Source organism: Arachis duranensis, chromosome 10 (genome assembly GCF_000817695.3).
Source record: "Arachis duranensis cultivar V14167 chromosome 10, aradu.V14167.gnm2.J7QH, whole genome shotgun sequence".
Lineage (NCBI taxonomy): Eukaryota > Viridiplantae > Streptophyta > Magnoliopsida > Fabales > Fabaceae > Arachis > Arachis duranensis.
The window spans coordinates 105312082-105330337 of record NC_029781.3 but is presented as its reverse complement, the minus strand read 5'-3'; the positions used below and the strand labels follow the sequence as shown (position 1 = coordinate 105330337).

Below are 18256 nucleotides of genomic sequence, written 5' to 3'. Positions count from 1 at the left end.
GGCTCAATTTAGATAAATAGCTTAATTAAACTCCTTTTAAAAAAATATCTTAAATAATAAATTGTTATATTAAAAGTAGCTTATAAATAAGTTATTTTGTATTTGAATTTTTAGTTTTAAAAGTACTTATTTTATAGAAATGTGATAAAAAAATAGTAGTATTATGAGAGAAGTCATTTTTTTAACTTCTCTATAAGCTCTTAAATAGTTTCTTAGAAAGCTGCAATTTGGTTTTAAAACTTGCACCAAACATTAATACTACTACTTTTCATAAGTCAAAAGTTCAAAAAAAATTACTTTTGAAGTTTTTCAAACAGACCCTAAATAAAGTTAGATGATGCTTATTTTTTTTGGAAGCTAGAAAAAGTCATAGCGAAGAATAATGTTCTTGTTAAGAGAGAATAAGTGAATATCTCTAATAAGTAGACAACATATAAAAAAGGACAAAATAATGTCTTTGTACGCGCCTAGATTTCAGGCATAATTTTTGAATCCCACATTTAATTTAAAAAAAGAATAAAATAAAGTTCCTGTTATGTGCCTAAATTTTATATTGAGTCTTATTTTTTCCTATTTTTACTTTTTAAGTAATTTGAATAAAAAAATTATAAAAATTAAAACAAAATTCATTGAATGTGCCTAAATTTTAGACATAATTCTTGAATTCTATAACTCTAATAAAATATTTTTTAGATATCACTTTTGACCTATTGTTCAATAACTAAACTTATCTAAAATTAAAACTTGTATTAAATATCATTTTTTAAGTGATACTGATATAGTATTAATAACGAGAGACTGTATCATTTTCATAATTCATTAAACCTATTAATTAAAGTTAGATAATGTTTATTTATTTATTTATTTGAAGTTAGAAAAAGTCATAGCCATGAATGTTCTTCTTATTCACAAAGAATCAGCGAACATCTCTGATAAGAAGACAACATAAGAAAAAGAAGAAAATATGGTTCTTTCTGTACGCATAGATTTCAGGTATAATTTTTTGATTTTACATTTAATTTAGACAAAATTGAAAAGGAAAAAAAAATAAGATTTCCTATTATGTGTCTAAATTTCATACCGAGTCTCACTTTTTTTTATTTTTATCTTTTAAGTAATTTGGACAGAAGGTAAAAGAAAAAAAGATTCGCTGAATGTGTCTAAATTTCAGACATAATTCTTGAGTTTCATAACTCTAATATAATTTTTTTAGGTATCATTTTTTACTTATACAGTGACTAAACTCATTTAAAATTAAAACTTGCATTGGATATCATTTGTTAAGTGATACTTGTATGTGGTACCAGTATCGAGAGAATGTATCATTTTCATAATTTATTAAACCTATTAAATAAAGCTAGATGATACTTATTTTTTTTAAACTAGCAAAAAATCATAGCTATCAATGATCTTTTTGTTCACAAAAAATTAGTAGATATCTCTAGCTAATAAAAAGACAATATATAAAAAAGAACAAAATAAAATTCCTTTTATGCACATAAATTTCAGGCATAGTTTTTGGATTTCACAATTAATTTAGACAAAATTAAAAAACAAGAACAAAATAAGGTTTCTTATTAGTGCCTAAATTTCATACTGATTCATATTTTTTTCTATTTCTACCTTTTAAGTAATTTGTACAAAAATTGATAAAAACGAAAATAAGATTTGTTGATTCTTGAGTTTTATAACTTTAATAAAATATTTTTTAGGTATCACTTTTGATCTGTACAATAACTGAACTCATTTAAAATTAAAACTTGTGCTGGATATTATTTTTTAAGTGATACTAGTATGTGGTATACCATATTATTTTCATAATCCATTAAATCTATTAAATAAAATTAGATGATACTATTTTTGGAAGCTAGAGAAAACCATAGCTATGAATGCTCTTCTTATTCACAAAGAATAAGTGAATACCTCTATTAAGAAGACTATAGTTAAAAAAGAATAAAATAAGGTTCTTTCTATGCGCCAAAATTTCAAACATAATTTTTGAGTCTCACATTTAATTTAGACAAAAAAATTGAAAATAAAAAGGTTCTCTATTATGTAGTTATGTGCCTAAATTATATGCGGAATCATTTTTTTATTTCTATCTTTTAAGTAATTAGGACAAAAAATAAAAAATAAATTTAAAAATATGATTCTTTAAATGTGCTTAATATTTCGGAAACAAAGCTAGATGATGCTTTTTTTTTCGAAGTTAGAGGAAGTTATAGTTAAGAATGTTCTTGTACAAAAGAATTAGTGGATATCTCTAATAAGAAGACAACATATGAAAAAGAACAAAATAAAATTCTTTTTGCGTGTCTAAATTTCACAGAGTTTCACTTTTTTCTATTTTTACCCTTTAAGTAATTTGAAAAAAAAATGAAAATAAGATTCTTTGATTATATCTAAATTTTAAAAATAATTCTTGAGTTCTATAACTCTAATGAAATATTTTTTAAGTATCACTTTTGACCTATACAATAACTAAATTTATTTAAAATTAAAATTTGCATTGTATATTATTTTTGAAATGATACTGGTATATAGTATCAATAACAAGAGACCATATCGTTTTTATAATCCATTAAACTTATTAAATAAAATTATATAATACTTATTTTTTTGAAAGACAGCGAAAACTATAATCATAAATGTTCTTCTTTTTTACAGGAAATAATTAGTGGATATCTCTAATAAAAGAACAGTATATAAAAAAGAATAAAATAAGATTCTTTCTATGTACTTAGATTTCATACATTATTCTGAATTTTACATTTAATTTAGATAAAAAAATTGAAAAAAATAAAATAAGGTTTCTTAGTTTCTATGCTCCTAATTAAATTTTATATTGAGCCCCATTTTTTTTATTTCTATCTTTTAAGTAATTTAGACAAAAAAAATAAAAATAAAATAAGATTCTTTAAATGTTTTTAAATTTCAGAAATAATTCTTTAGTTATCTAACTCTAATGAAATATTTTTTAGATATCACTTTTGACGTATAGGATAATTAAACTCATTTAAAATTAAAATTTGCATTGAATATTATTTTTGAAGTGATATTGTTATATGGTATTAATAATGAGTGACAGTATCATTTTCATAATTCATTAAACCCATTAAATGAAACTAGATAATACTTGCTTTTCTTAGAAGCTAGAGGAAGCCATAACCGTAAATGTTCTTCATGTTCACATGAACCAATCAATGGATCTCTATAAAAAAGATCAAAATAAAGTTTCTTTCTATGTACCTAAATTTCTGACATAATTTATGAGTCCACTTTTAATGTAGACAAAAAATTGAAAAAAACAAAAACAAAATAAGGTTCCTTTTATGCATCTAAATTTTATACATAATTCTGAATCTCACTTTTAATTTAGACAAAAAATTAAAAAATCTCTCTATATATAATAGGAGAGCAGTACATGGTTCATTACTCGACAAGTGTTTAGCCTCTATAATCGACACGTGGCAAAGCAACAAAAGCAGATCTGTGAATAAGGTAATTGAGCGGGAGTTTGATTTAACCTCAAATTCAAAATCATTTTTCAGCTTATTCTTATCCTCATATATATATACATTAAACGCGAAGAGAAGACCAAAAAAATTGTTAAACGCAAAGAGAAGATGAGAGACAGAGCAGCAAGTCTTGGTAGAGGGAGTAGTTGGCGCTGGCAAGGGAAAGACTTCCTCCAGCGACTTTGTAGAGATGAAGAAAACGACGGTGAAAAAAGAAAAGTCGAAGGAAGAAGGAGAAGAGGGTGGCGAGGATGACAGTGACGGTCACAGAGAAGGAAGCTAAGTTTACAGAGAAAAGAAGAGGAATGAGGCGACGGCGGTGATAGAGTCCACGGTCGCTGTTCGATCCGTAGAGCTACGTCCTCCGTGGGACGGTGTCGCAGCTATTTTTTTGCCGGTGGATGTTGCGAATGAAGAATGGTTAGTTCTCTCACTCGGACATACTTTATTTTATTGTTTGACTGGTTGAAAACGCTAATTGAAGTTGAATATGGCTTTTCATGTTAATATCTTCAAAATGGCGTGCCGCACTTGAAGAAGAGAGATTACGAGATGTCGACGTCGGCAATGGTGGAGCTAGCCTCCTATCCTCGCCAATGACACCTATGAAATGATGCAACAAAGGAGTGGAGCAAAAGAGACAAGCTTTTGGTGGTTTAAAGTCACTATCTCAAAGCATAAGAAGTGGCCAAGAAAAAAACAATCATTTTGGGACTAGAATCTTAGCAGCAAATTGATGACACCGGTGATGAAAACTGAGAGCTTTGATATCCTATCTTGGGCGGTATTACAGAGGTAATTCACTTTTAAAAGTTAGAATAGCCACACAAAATCATTGTGTTTCTGTGAAATCAATGAAAATGAGGAAGTATTTCTTTGACCTTTAAACTTTACCAGAAGGCTGTGTTTTCATATATCTGAAAAATTACAACACATTTAGAAAATTTATGTTATTTTTTTTTGTTTGCAGTGGTAGCAGGTAATTAGGAGCTAAAATCATGTTTAGGAAATTCACTAAATTTTGCTGTTGTCAGTGAATATAGTTGTGAATGAACTAGACAAGACCTTGCAACACCAAAGAAAAAGCCACTTTCTGAAGGTGAGAAGAGGTATATATCTTTGGTTTTCTTTGTTTTATTCAAATTTTAATTGATGATTTCATTCTAATATTGTTTTGTTCTGGGAAAATAAAGGAAGAAGAAAATTGTGCTTGGGAGTTTAATGAAAGCGTGGTGAGGCCTGGTGGTGATGATCAGGTTATTTTTGTCATATGTAAATATGTATTTTTTCTAATATATAATAGGAAAAATAAAAATTCTTTCCTTATTAATGCCCTTGATTAAATTGGTGAGTGTTAGTTATAATGTTGGGCATTTTGTTCAAAAAAGTGATTGCTTCAATCCTGTAATTGTGGTAACTGATTACGTATTTTTTGGCCTTTTTTGTTTAATAGTTAAACAAGATGAGGTATTACTCTTTTGTCTTCTAAACATTTGTAAATCTAGACTTGGATTCCATTGTTTGTTTGAAATTCTATATGCAAATTCATAATAAAAAGCACTTATGTAAAATATTTTGGATCTATTTTTTATTTTTAAATTTTTTGCTTTTTTATTTCTTTAAATTTGTTTCAGATTTACATGTGCTTCCCTAAGTTGACAAGGAAAAGTGAGATAATAACATACTAAATTTTGTAAGATAATAACATACAGAATACGACATACATATTTATATACTAAGATGAGATGCATGATAGTAAGTTGGGTGTTTTAATATTAGTATTGGTATTTGTATTTTGATATTGTCCCTTAATTGTTCGTTTATTTAACATAGCTTGAAGATTTAGAGATTTTTAGTTTAATTCTTAGCTATCATCCTTATTTTTAGGATAAGGAAATAGAGTGGAGCAAGAGGCCAAGGCTTGGCTCAGAAGAAAAAATTTAGTTTAGCATCTGTGTCACTCTTTGTATGACTACAAGCTATATGAAGGGTTAGTATATAATTTTATCGATGTTATATATATACATTCTTATACTTTACAACTACTTTACTCCCTGTTCTATGTTAATCTGATTAATTCTGTTTCAACTCATGTTATTGGATCTTCATTTAAACTCAGCTTGCCTCCCTTATAAACTATGGAGATGGTCCCATCTACTGCTGTTAGCAAAGTGTTACGTAGAGGAGGGGCAAATATAACTAATTTCAGGAAGGTATGTTCTCCATAGTTAAATTTATTTTTTTTCACTAAATGTTTGAGGGGTTGAATTGTTTGTTCTAAATATAATTAAAATGTAAAATATATGCAAAATAAAATTTATTTTCTTAGCTTAGAATTGTGACTATCTTCATTGTGGATGATATTCTTTTTGACAGGTGAGGTGGTTTCTGAATTATTTTTGTCATTTTAATTCACTTTTTACTATTTTTTCATAGTTTGGTTTGTTTTCATGATGGTATAACTAATAATTTGTTTCCTTTTGTTGTTCATTATTTTTATCTATTTTTGTTTGTTATAAAAATGTAATTGAAGCTTAACGATTATCTCACTAAGTATATGTCTTTAAGAATACATACTTCATCATTTAAAAGCATCGATAAGAACTAAAAACAGTTATGGTTAATACTACAATTGTATAGGGAGCCATTGCTTAGTCAAGCATGTAATGCATTTACAGTGATGAACAACTATGCATTGATCTATATTCCTTGATATTTTATGGGTCTTGAAGTGTGGGTCTCTCTTTGCATCCAGCCAATATTTTCAAGTTTGGTATTTTTTTAATTGAGCTTGAGATATGACTGCATGATGTAATATTGGCAATTTATAAGTAATCCTGTTTATTTGAAAGATTTTTGGTTTATTTTCAAAATTGATTGGCTTAAAATTGGGTGGTGGTGTGTAATTTACATTTTGTTTTCTCATGATTATCTGATTTCTTCTAGGCACATGGTAGGTTTGATGTGTGTGCTTGGTTATGTTTTTGTTGAAAATTTATATCTAAACTTTAATTCTATTCAGCCACACCTATAATTGAGAGAATGGAAAGTAGCCATGAGCAAGAATAACATTCCAAATTCTAATGGATGCCTGGACAATTTTGCAACTTTGGAGAAGAAATTTTAATCTATTTATTATTATTTGGCATTTGTAATAAATAGTACTCAAATAATATAACAGATAAAAAGAAGAGTAAATATTTGCTGGCTTTAATTTTTGTTTTTGGAATTACCTGATTTTTTTCATTGGTCTATTTATATAAGTTGTTGCATTGGCCTCTCTTCCTTAATTAGTTTCTTAAAATTTAAACATAATTTTCAATGTGCTGATAATTTGTGTTTTGTTATTTTTCAACTATTTCTATTTTATGTTATATTTACACAACCTTCCAAAAAGAACCAATTCAAAGCAAGTATTAGATTCATCCTATAAAGAGTTTTACTTGCAGTTGATATGTTTTGCTAAAACTATAACCAAGATTCACATTATTATCTCAAATTGCTTGGGTTGTTGACATCCATGTTGCAATTGGGGATTTAGATATATTTTTCTTTTAGCAATGATAGTGATAGCAAGTAGAAGATAGTTACTTGAAAGTTTGTCTTAAGGCTTCTCTTATTGACAGTATCTTAAGGTGGGATGTCAAGGTTTTGGGACTTAGTTTGGAGTTGGAGAGAAAGGGGAAGAAAATGGGCAGCTCACCAAGGAGGTATTTTATTTTATTTTATTTGAATACAAATAAAATATTTGTGAATATAGGTAGGTAATCAGAAGTTCTATAATTTCAATGGAATGATAACTGGAATTCAAAATGAATTGAAATGTTCAATGAATATTGGTATTGTTTTTTTGTCTTGCTGAAGTTGGATACTAACATTTTTTTTGTTTTCTATGGAGAGTAATGGGGCATTTTCTACTGACATGAAACTTCTTCATCCTTTTGGCCTTAATGCTTATGTTGTCTAGATTTAACTTTTGAAATTTGAAATTAGCTGAGCGTAAAATTTCTCAAAAGAGCTTTTGAATATATCATTTGAAAATTCTCCATGCTCTCATTCCTTCATTTTGTTTCTCTCATTCCACCGGGTGCTTCTACGTGATGAAGGTGGTGGACACGGATGCGGTGCAATGAAACTAAAGTATATATATTCTAAGTATATGAGTTGGGCCCAGTTGTTGCTATGCTGTGTCGGATAGGGCATCCTCCTAGCTCGAAGAGGAAGCCAAGTCATCCTCCAAAGGCTGCTCCTGCTGGCGATCCGGCTGCTGTTGCTGTGGTGGCAGCTGAAGCTTCAAGTGGCGACTCCTGTTCATTGCTGTCTCTGATCCTGCCACTGCCGTGACTGCATTGTGGCCGGCACCCATGGTTGTGCCTGCTATTCATCCAACCAGGTCAGTCACGTAAGCTATGAAGTTTTTGATATATATTTGAGTTGGTTTTGTTTCCCATTTTGTCCTTTATTCTTTGTTAATCTAGAAGTTGTTGCATTGGCGTTTGTTTCTTCTTGGTTTTTTAAAATTTAAACATGATTTTTCATTTGTTCAAATTTCTGATTTAATATATGTGTTGATAATTTGTGTTTCATTAGTTTTGAATTAGGGTAAGGTCGTGTATTCTTTATTTCGATTTGAAGAAAAGGATTTGACTTTGGAAATTTTCTGTGGTGATTTGTTGGGCTTCTTTGATTTGATTTATGCCTTTGTTTGCTCTAATTTTATATTATAGTTTGTTTCTTTCTTACATATGTTGTGTGTCTTCTCATACAATTTTGATGAACCATTTTGTTTTTTCTTTTAAAAAATTTAAAAACAATTTCATTCTTCATTTAAAATCTCGAGAAAAGGACAATTCCATTTCCACTCCTAGGATTGCCAACAGTAAAAGTCTTTTTTTTGTTCTTTTCATATTTTACGAAATAATTTTTATAGCAATTACTTTTGACAATATTATTACTTTTGACAATATTATTAGTAAAAGTCCTTCTTTGGTTCTTTTCTCATTGAAGTTGTCCATGGTTCCTTTGAAAAGTATTCTTTGATTTATTCTCATTTGTTCTCATCGATAGTTGTAAACATTTAAGCATTTCTTCTGTCAATATTTCTTTTTTGATTCTAAAAGGTCTAAACTAGACAGAATTGAAAAGGAAAAATAAAAGCTAATTGTTGCCAAGCTATGTATTCTATGAGGCATATCCTTTTTGGCACCTCTTGCCTAAAGGTGTGTCTTTATTTTACCAGTTTAAGTTGGAGTGAAAATGAACCTAATCCATTAATTCTTTTATCTCATATTATAAAATTTCTTTTCTAACAGAAGAATTTAGAAGAGCATTTGGAGAATACCAATGTGGATGATTCTAGCTGCTGTTTGCAGTTTTTGCGGGTTTGATATTTACTTCTAAATGATGCATTGAAGCTTTATAATATATAGAGCATGAAGTGATAAATTATCCAACACTGACAGTAAGTGCTACAATAGCAACAACTAATCCTATTTTATTTGCAACATGAGAATCCAAAACTTCTTACCATTAGAAAATGAGGTGGATCTATTGTTAAGTGATTACAAAGTAAAGAAATGACTTCCGATATCAACGTTGGATGAGGTTATTACTAAGAAATTAAATGTTGAATCCATTCGTTATTATAATTTTATCATAACACAGAAGTATGTCATTGTCATTTGACTGCCACTTTTATGAGTTGGAATATTCCTCTTAATTCATATTATTTGCTGGTTTTACTTTTTAGTTTTGGAATTAATTAAATAATATTTGTGCTGCAATTGTTCTTTGAAAATTTTTTTTCCTTTATATTTTTTTTCATCTTGCTTTATGTCTAGATTATGTTATAGATCTTTTATTTAGTCAATGTCTTAATTTTTGCTTGAAATGGTATTGCTATTCTAATTTAGCTTTTCGCTATTGCTTTTGGTTTGTTTTCAGGATGACATAATTAATCATTTGTTTCATTTTGCTGATATTCATTGTTTTGTGTTTTATTTTCTATTTATTTTACTTTGTTTAAAAAATATAATTGAAGCTGAAAATTTCTGTTACTAGGTGGTAGCCAAGTAACTATGTTGAAGCATAATTTCTTATTGGAATTTTGGTCTCTGATCATTGCCTTATTTGATCTATACTTATTTCAGTTTATAGGTTTGGTGTTTGATATTGATAGAAATGTTTATATCACAAATTTCTTTTCTCTAGCAGATTCTATGATAAAAATGCCAAATGTCACTGACATTTAGTATTTTTGCGGAGCTGATTGAGGTTTGTCTTTGTGTTGAAAAGTTAATTCAAATATGTATATATATGCTGTTACATGTAAATATAAAATTCCTTTTAAGAAGCTGTGGTTACTAGGCACCATCCTCTTTATATCTTTATAGTAAGAAATATTTTTGCATTTTGTAGGAAATGCGAATTAAGTCATGTTCTATTATGTTTGTTGCATTTTTTTGCTCTGTCAAAGGCCTGTCCATACAAGGTATTTCATGTAATTTTTAGTCATCTAATCTATCATTGACATATAGAGATTTGATTTATGACCTATTAAAATAGATATTCCCATTGCAATGATTTTTACTATTGAAGTAGGACGTGAAACTCCAATTCACATGGTAATTCATCTTTCTTTTTATCTTTATCTTAGGCTAATTATGAATTTTGCTTTTTCAAATTCCATGCTTTCATCTTTGATCGATGATATCTTTTACTGCAGATTTTATTAATACTTATTGGTTTATTTTTTTCTTATTGGGAAGCTTACATATTCCTTATCATTTTAATTGCTCTGTTGTTTCATGATAACATTTGTGCATTGAGTTGTTCTATTGTCTATATGCGGCAATTTCAGGCTATTGATACATTTTTTGGATTTTTTATTAAATTTGCAAATCCATTTTCTTGGGTGGTTGGATAATTTTTCAGATACATTTCTTGGATTTTTAGTTCTCGAGAAAGAGAAGATAAAAAATAAGTGTTTAATTTTAGCTTTGTTTGATGTTTTAAACTCCTAATGCATCCTCACTTTTGTTCTTCTCTTTTTAGCCATTGAGAATGCTATGACTATGACTAATATTCCAAAGGAAGAGGCAGTTTGTAAAATTTGTGCTCATTATAATAAAATATGCTTTACTGAATTTTATAAAATATTAGAGGTAAATATTAGGTAAGATATCAAGGACTTACCCAAGAAAATGATGCTTTCTTCGTTGATGGATTTATTCCTCTGTTTTTCACCTATTCTGTTTTTTTTTTCTTTTTTAATTATGATATTAATGCTGTTTTTGAATCAATTTGATGCAGGATTCAAATTTTCTACTATTATGAATTGTTACTATTTTGTGATGAAATTTTTTACTAACAATTTTGTCTTGGTGATTCTATTTTTTGAAAAGCTTTCAAGTTTAATGGACCATCAAAATTTCTATATTTGTTTTTTGTGTGCTTTTCGTTATAAGAAGATTATTAAGTTACTTAAAGATCAGATTAAGAATTTGGTCCCTCAAAAGTACACTTGACATGAGATTAAAAAAATTTGTGGTATTTTCAACCTTAAAATGCATTTCATAGTTCATCTTAGAAAGATGTTATATCTATTTGATTAAATTTGGGATTTTAGACATAAATATACTCATTTTCTAAGGGTTTTCGACATCAATTTTTTTTTACTTATATAAATCTCTATATATTAATATTATGTCTTTTTAGCAGCAGCAGCAGCAAAGACAAAAATTCTAGCAAATGAGTAAGAGGATCAATTCTAAGAAATGAGAACTTGCTTTTTTAATGATAGAAAAGCAGGCAGTCTCTTAGCATGTAGGATAATCTCCTATATTTCTCATACTGTTAATGAAGGGTCTTAGATAAATGCTTTTTGCTTATCTTACTTCATAGAAGTGTGTATTTATTTATTTTGGATTTTTGGAGACGTTCTGTGCTCTTTGTTGTTATTACTTTTAAAGTGTTTTGAGTTTTATTATTTCATTGTATTACTTTGAAGTTGAATCATTCCAATTAAAGTAATTTTACCCTAAAAGCATGAACTAGGAAATGGTAACTTAGAAATTTAGGATATATATGTTATGCTCACCAAAGACAGGTTATAGTTTTGTATTTGTTATTGGACCTATAAAAATAATAGAAGGTTGAGGATAACTCTTTGACTTTTTTTTTCCATGAAAGTATTTACAGACCAAAAGCCAAGATTATTTTCATAACTTCATTTTCAATTGATTTCAGTTAAGCAATAAGTCATATAACTTCTGTTGAGATGCTGATAAATCATGTTAAATGTGAAGGCCATGGTTTTATTGAATGAATAAATTTTCTGTTTTGGTGTCATTTTAAATGTGGAGGCCATGAGAATTTGGTTTTGATCATTATATATTTTTCTACTGGTATTTTTAGTATGTTATGTAAAATATTTCAGTTATTGTTAGAGAAAGTCAATCATATATTTTATTACTAATTTATAGGCAAATGAGTTTTTTAAAGAAAAATCAATTGAGTGTTTTATATGTGAACATAATTTGATGATTTGTAGTATTTTAAATTTTAGAATAATTTTTTTCTATAATAATTAAAAATTTTGACATTTTAATTTAATAAAAAACGTTTGCATGAATAATAAATTTTTAGAATTTAAAATGATTAAAATAATTAATAGACAAATATTAGATTTTAGACTAATTTTTTTTGTTATGGAAGTAGAAGTGATAATATACCTTAATTATCTTTGTATGGTCAATGAAATGCAATTATAATGATTTCAAGTGCTTTTCTATTTGAGGTCTCATTCATTTTGTATCAAATATCAATATTGGTATTTTATACATATAAAATGGATTGGTTATAGTAATTTGTGAAATAACATAAAATTAGTGTGGGATATTAAATTTCATGATTTTTTGTTATAAAAAGGGGCATTTATAATTTTTAACCTCTTAAGAATATTATACAAAAAATCACTCGATGTATTCTATATTTTGAAAAGATTAAATAGCGTGTAGTAAGAAATTATCTTAAAATTTTTAAAAAGATTTTATTGCTATTTTTCGATTTTAATTAATATACTTTTATATATAAACATTGATATTTATTAAATTTGTAATTTTTTTATATGAAAGTTGTGAAGCATTTTAGGTAATTGCTTTGTAAAAAAAGATAATTTAAATTTAAATAATAATATTTGTTAAAATATATGTTTTTTCCTTTAAAAATTATCAATTAAATATGTATTATCTATCTTAAATTAGAAATCACTAAACAAAATTATTAAATAATCAGGTTGAATATTAATTAGTATATCTATATACTAAGTAAATTATTTTTTCTCACAAATATGTAATAATCTTTTTGTGGCTAATTTTTTTTATATAGAAATTATTGTTGTATTGTTCTCAGTTATGAAAAAGTGATGTATTTTAATTTAATACAGAGATAATTACAAATAGGAGGATTCGATTTGTTGATTTAAAAATTAAAAAAAAAATTCACAAATTAGAGGATAAGTTTTTTAAAGGTCACAAAATCCAAAGATGGGTTCTGCATTTTAAACATTTAAAAAAAATTAAAATTTACAAATCCAACTTTTCGATTTGTGATCTTTGTATGAAAAAAAACACACAAAATGTATATGTTATTAACAAACACTATCAAAATGTAAATGAACTTTTATCAATTACTGCAACTCTGCAAATAATTAGTAACTTTCTAAAAAGCAATAAGTATGATAAATGAGGGAGAATGAGTGAAATAGGATTCAAACCATAATTGCTTTGAAAATAAGTAGTTGGATAACTTTTGATCAGGTACTTTGTCCAAATAACATCTTATACTACCAACAGTCTCTAATTCTATATTTGTTGTTTCTGCATTGATCACTGATACATTTCTAGTTATGGTAGTAAGGAGATATCACTTCAATGCAACCATTTAGGTGTGATGAAAACTCATGATCCCTGAACATACACCATTGATCTGCAACACAAGCATTGTCATTCGCTAATCATGGCTTCGACGAATATGAACCTTAAGCTCTGGATCTTGTCTGTTAATGAGCTCAAAGATGCAAACATCTCCGGCTTTTATGTTATTTTCTTTAACGAACAAGCGCCAATTAGAGATAATGGCACTCTTCTTATATGGATAATAGATCAATGTTGCATGCCACTGCTTCTTTCCAACATGTAGAGTTGCAGACTGCTTCGTGTTCTCGAAGTACATTCTGAAGAAGCAAACTGGAAGACTCTGCAATCATATCAGAATATTTCATCATCATGGTTCACAACAGTCTCAATTTTGTATGACATACAAAGTTTGCACAGAGATAAATGAATCAACTTACTGCTGGTGATCCTGCTTGGTGCTTTTGCCTAATCTTTATCACGAAAGAAGGATTTTTCGACTTGAACTTCCTTGCTTCTCTAATAACTAAGGTATTTATGCATTTTAGCCACAAAGAAAATATAAAAAGTTAAACAAAATCAGTAGAATCCGAAAAATGAAAGAATGATGAGATCATGAAACAGACCATCTATATCTGGCCTGGCACATTGAACTATTGGCTGCTTAATATCTGCTGTCTCTTCAGATTGACTATCTTCTTCAATCTTGACCTTGACATGCTGCTTCAAGTTTTGTGTATTGGGGCTTTTATCCATGTCTTTAGTTTTGATGGCTCTTTTCATTTTTTTACTTGTAGAAGGACATGATTGCTTTGGTTCTGCTATCACTTTCTTCTTCGGCCGGCCTCGGCCCCTTCGTGGCGGCGGTTCCTCCAAAGCCTCAACCAAGTTATCATCAATTCGGCCATTGGAAGTATACTCAATTTCGAGGCCACTCATGTCGAATATGTTTACTTTGATGTTAGAAGTTCCATTGTACTTGAACCACAACAAATGACCATTATCCAAAGTGTAAAATGTAGCAAACTCTTTCCAACCCTTTTGAAACAGAATCTCATCACCATCATTAGTCCAATCTATTTTCCATTGAGTGCCATCTGGAGGCTTCAGATACACTGGATTTGGCATATTATTACCATGTTTCCTACTGAACTTGGTTGGTATTTTCTGCAATGTCAATGAAACTGTTGTTGGTAACCATAATTATCAAAACTCAATCTAACACAAAACTGGCAAGATAAACAGAAATTGATTCCATTCACTCTATTTGTATCACTCAACAACCTCTTAACAACCTTCTAAGAATTATCCTTTCCTAACAGCAGCTTTGTTGATTCAGTTACTGCTCTAACTAACTAACTAACTAACAATCAAAAACTCAACTAAAAAGCATAAATATTGAGGAGCATATACTATGCTGGTAAGAAAAGAAACCATGCATGTGTGTTGTTGTTACCTCGCATGGAAAATTTGACAAAAATAGTGAAACACAAGAAATACAAATGAAAAATTTTGTATGTGTTAAACAAAAAAGAGTGAAAGAAAAAAAAGGAGGACAGGAAGGGAAGGAAATTCTCACAAGATATCCATCATCAAGGCTTTTTCTGAGAATAATCTTGAAGAAACGGATCACAGTGAAAAGAGGATGCTTGTTTTTTTGGAAGCTAGAGGAAGCCATAGATGCTCTTCTTGTTCACAGAATTACAGCCATGGATGTTCTTCTTCTTCAGTGGATCTCTCTAACTAAGAAGACAGCATCTGAAAAAAACCAAAATAAGGATCTTTGTACGCCTGAATTTCAGACACAATTTTGGGTAAGAACAAAATAAGTTCCTCTCTCAAGTTCAGACTTTGAGTCTTATTTTTTTATTAATTTTTTTTAAATAATTTAGACAAAAATTTAAAAATACTTAAATTTTAGACAAAATTCTAAGTAAGAAGAAGATAAAATTCCTTTTATGCACTTAAATTTCAGACTTAATTTTGAGTTTTACTCTTTTTTATTTTTATTTTTAAGTAATTTAAATAAAAAAAATTAAAAACAAATAAAATAAGACTCTTTTTATATTATGTTTTTTTTGTCCCCAACATTAGGGTAAGTTTTAAAGTTATCTCTAATTATTCAATCATCCTATTTAAGTCCCTAATATTTTAAAATTGACTCAATGTTATCCTGCCATTAGGAATTCGTTAACAGAATTGACGGCGAGACAAAATTGAGACGATTTTAAAACGTTAGGGGCTTAAATAGAACAAAAACGTTGGGGACAAAAACGATACCTAGAAATAAATTTTGATTTTATTCTTTAATAATATCAATTTTTTACTGTACATAGTAGGGGTGTTCGCGCGTGCGGTTTGGATCGATTTTGACTTGAAAATTCATCCGATCCGAACACTAATTTTACTTGCGGTGCCGTTTGGATTGGATGCTTTTTTTAAATCCGACCATATCGGATCCAATTTCAAGCGGTTTTGATTGAATTGGATTTGCGGTTTTATAAATTAAAAAAAATTAAATACATATAACAACTAACAAGTCTCAACATCAAATTTTAAATAATCAATAATGACATAACAAGTCTCAACAATATATTAAAAAGCCAACGATAACATAACAATAGAAATAAAATTATAAGTTAGTTAAAATAAATAAATAAATAACATTTTGAACATAAAATATTTATTAAATAATAATAATACATGAATAATATAAAAATGTATAAAAAATTAAACATGTTGTAAGTATAATTGTAAATATAATAATAAAATAATAATATTATAGCATATTGTACGGTTTGGATTGAATTAGATCGGTTATAAAAAGTAGATCCGAAATCCGATCCAATCTAGCGGTTTGCAAGAATAGAATCCAATCAAATGCGAATTAGTGCGGTTTTAATCTGTTTTCGGTTTAGATTGAATCGGATGATGAGCAGTTTAATTTAGATCCGTTTAAATTTGAACACTCCTAGTACATAGTATTCAATTATTTTTTAATTACATTTAAGTAAATTACAATTAATCACATTACTTTTATTCTAAATAAATTTATTTTTTTATAATTTTACACTTAAAGTTATATATTAATATAAAAATATAAAAAAATTTATTTAAAATGAAAGTAATGTGATTAAGTGTAATTTATTTGGATGTAATTAAAAAATAATTGAATATTATATACAATAAAAAATTGATATTATTGAAAGATAAAATTAAAATTTATTTCTGTGGATCGTTTTTGTCCCCAATGTTTTCGTTCTATTTAAGTCCCTAAAGTTTCAAATCGTCTCAATTTTATTCTGCTGTCAATTCTGTTAACGGATTCCTAACGATAGGACAACACATTGAGCCAAATTTGAAGCATTAGTGACTTAAATAGAACGATTAAAATGGTAAAGACAATTTTAAGACTTATCACAAACATTGAGTATAAAGTAATTTAGACAAAAAATTTTAAAATATATAAAATATAAAATAATATTTAATATTATTTTTAAATAATATTTTAAATAATTTAGATTAAAATTTAAAAATATAAAATAATATTTTTCGTATGTATTTAAATTTTAAATTCCACTTTTTTTCTATTTTTACTTTTAAGTAATTTAGATAAACAAAATTCGCATTAAAGAATCTCGAACAAAATAATGACAATGCTAATTTCTTAAGGGTAAGATCGTACTTTTAAGTAACATGTGAAGTTGGTATGGAATGGAATTCACCGTTTCCTCTAATCAATGATTCACCTCTGAATCAGCTTCAAGCCTTCAACAGTGTCGCTTCTATCTCTGAAATGATAAAGCTGGTATGCATATAATATTTTTAACGTATAACAATGCTCTGAAATTTCTTGTTGGCCACAATGCTATAAAGAAGAATAAAATGATAGGACCACTAAGCATAGTACATGGAATAATGTCATTGGACTCCAAAATAAGACAGAAAATAATATAGTGGTTTATGGTTATAAGTAAGGCGACTATTTATATAAAAATATTTTTAAGTAAAGATAATAGTTTAGATTTAATATATATTATATGAATTATTTAATAATTTTCAATTCATTTTCACGTAAAAAAAATCTTCATGTGAGTAATCACTTGATAAATAATGCTGTTTCCACTGCCATGTACAATAAATGCGAGTCAAAACTTAAAAGTAGGTAGAATCTAATTAATCTATGCATTCTCTTTTCCAAAGAGGTTCACTTTTCTATGTGTAGGAATCAGTAAATCTATATGACTATATTTACTATTTAGTCAATAAATGCTGGTGTGTTTGATAAATGTGTAGAAAATAAGAGAAGTGTATTTGAATCTTTTTAAACATTTTATTTTTATTCTTGAAAAATTTTTTTTGAATTCCGAAGTGATTCTGCTTTTGAATATCACGTTTATACGAAATTAAAATTTGTTGTTTCTGCATGTATAACTGTATATTGATGGTTACTGTTAAAAAATTAAATAATTTTTTTATTCATTTTACTCTTTATTTTATTCTATAAAAAAATACTAGTAATTATTATCTTCATGGCTTCACAGTAATTTTTTTTATTTTTTGTTTTAACTTTTTTTTTATCAAAATATTTTAGATTTATTTCAATCACGGACAAGATTAATATTTTAATATTTTATTATTTTTAATATTTTTTTTATATTTTAATTTTTATATTTTTTGTTCATATGATATATATTATTAGTTTTATGAAACTTTTATTGTTTCTCATCTGTATGAGTTTTTTTTTCTATTTTTTGATGTACTATATATTTGTTTTGTATAAAAAATTTAATTTTTATTTGTTTCTGTAAAATTTATAATTGT

The 18256-nt window shown here is 27.5% G+C and overlaps 1 protein-coding gene and 1 long non-coding RNA gene across 3 annotated transcripts; one reads left to right on the top strand and one right to left on the bottom strand.

Annotated features, from left to right (window-relative positions):
• Nucleotides 1-3629: 3629 nt before the first annotated feature.
• On the top strand, nucleotides 3630-8297 carry LOC107471750 (uncharacterized). Of its 2 annotated transcripts, XR_008004626.1 has the most exons (6): nucleotides 3630-3938; nucleotides 4056-4313; nucleotides 4489-4617; nucleotides 4712-4774; nucleotides 7145-7228; nucleotides 7625-8297. It is a non-coding gene; the product is annotated as an uncharacterized LOC107471750 (long non-coding RNA). The 2 variants fall into 2 exon arrangements; XR_008004625.1 differs by having other exon boundaries at nucleotides 7145-8297.
• Nucleotides 8298-13269: 4972 nt separating this feature from the next.
• Nucleotides 13270-15272, bottom strand: LOC107472032 (B3 domain-containing transcription factor VRN1). The gene is made up of 4 exons (XM_016091606.3): nucleotides 15012-15272; nucleotides 14059-14599; nucleotides 13873-13958; nucleotides 13270-13775 (listed from the first exon to the last, which is right to left on the bottom strand). The coding sequence occupies exons 1-4, from the start codon at nucleotides 15108-15110 to the stop codon at nucleotides 13530-13532; spliced, it is 972 nt and encodes a 323-aa protein (XP_015947092.1). The 5' UTR covers nucleotides 15111-15272; the 3' UTR covers nucleotides 13270-13529.
• Between the last annotated feature and the right edge of the window lie 2984 nt (nucleotides 15273-18256).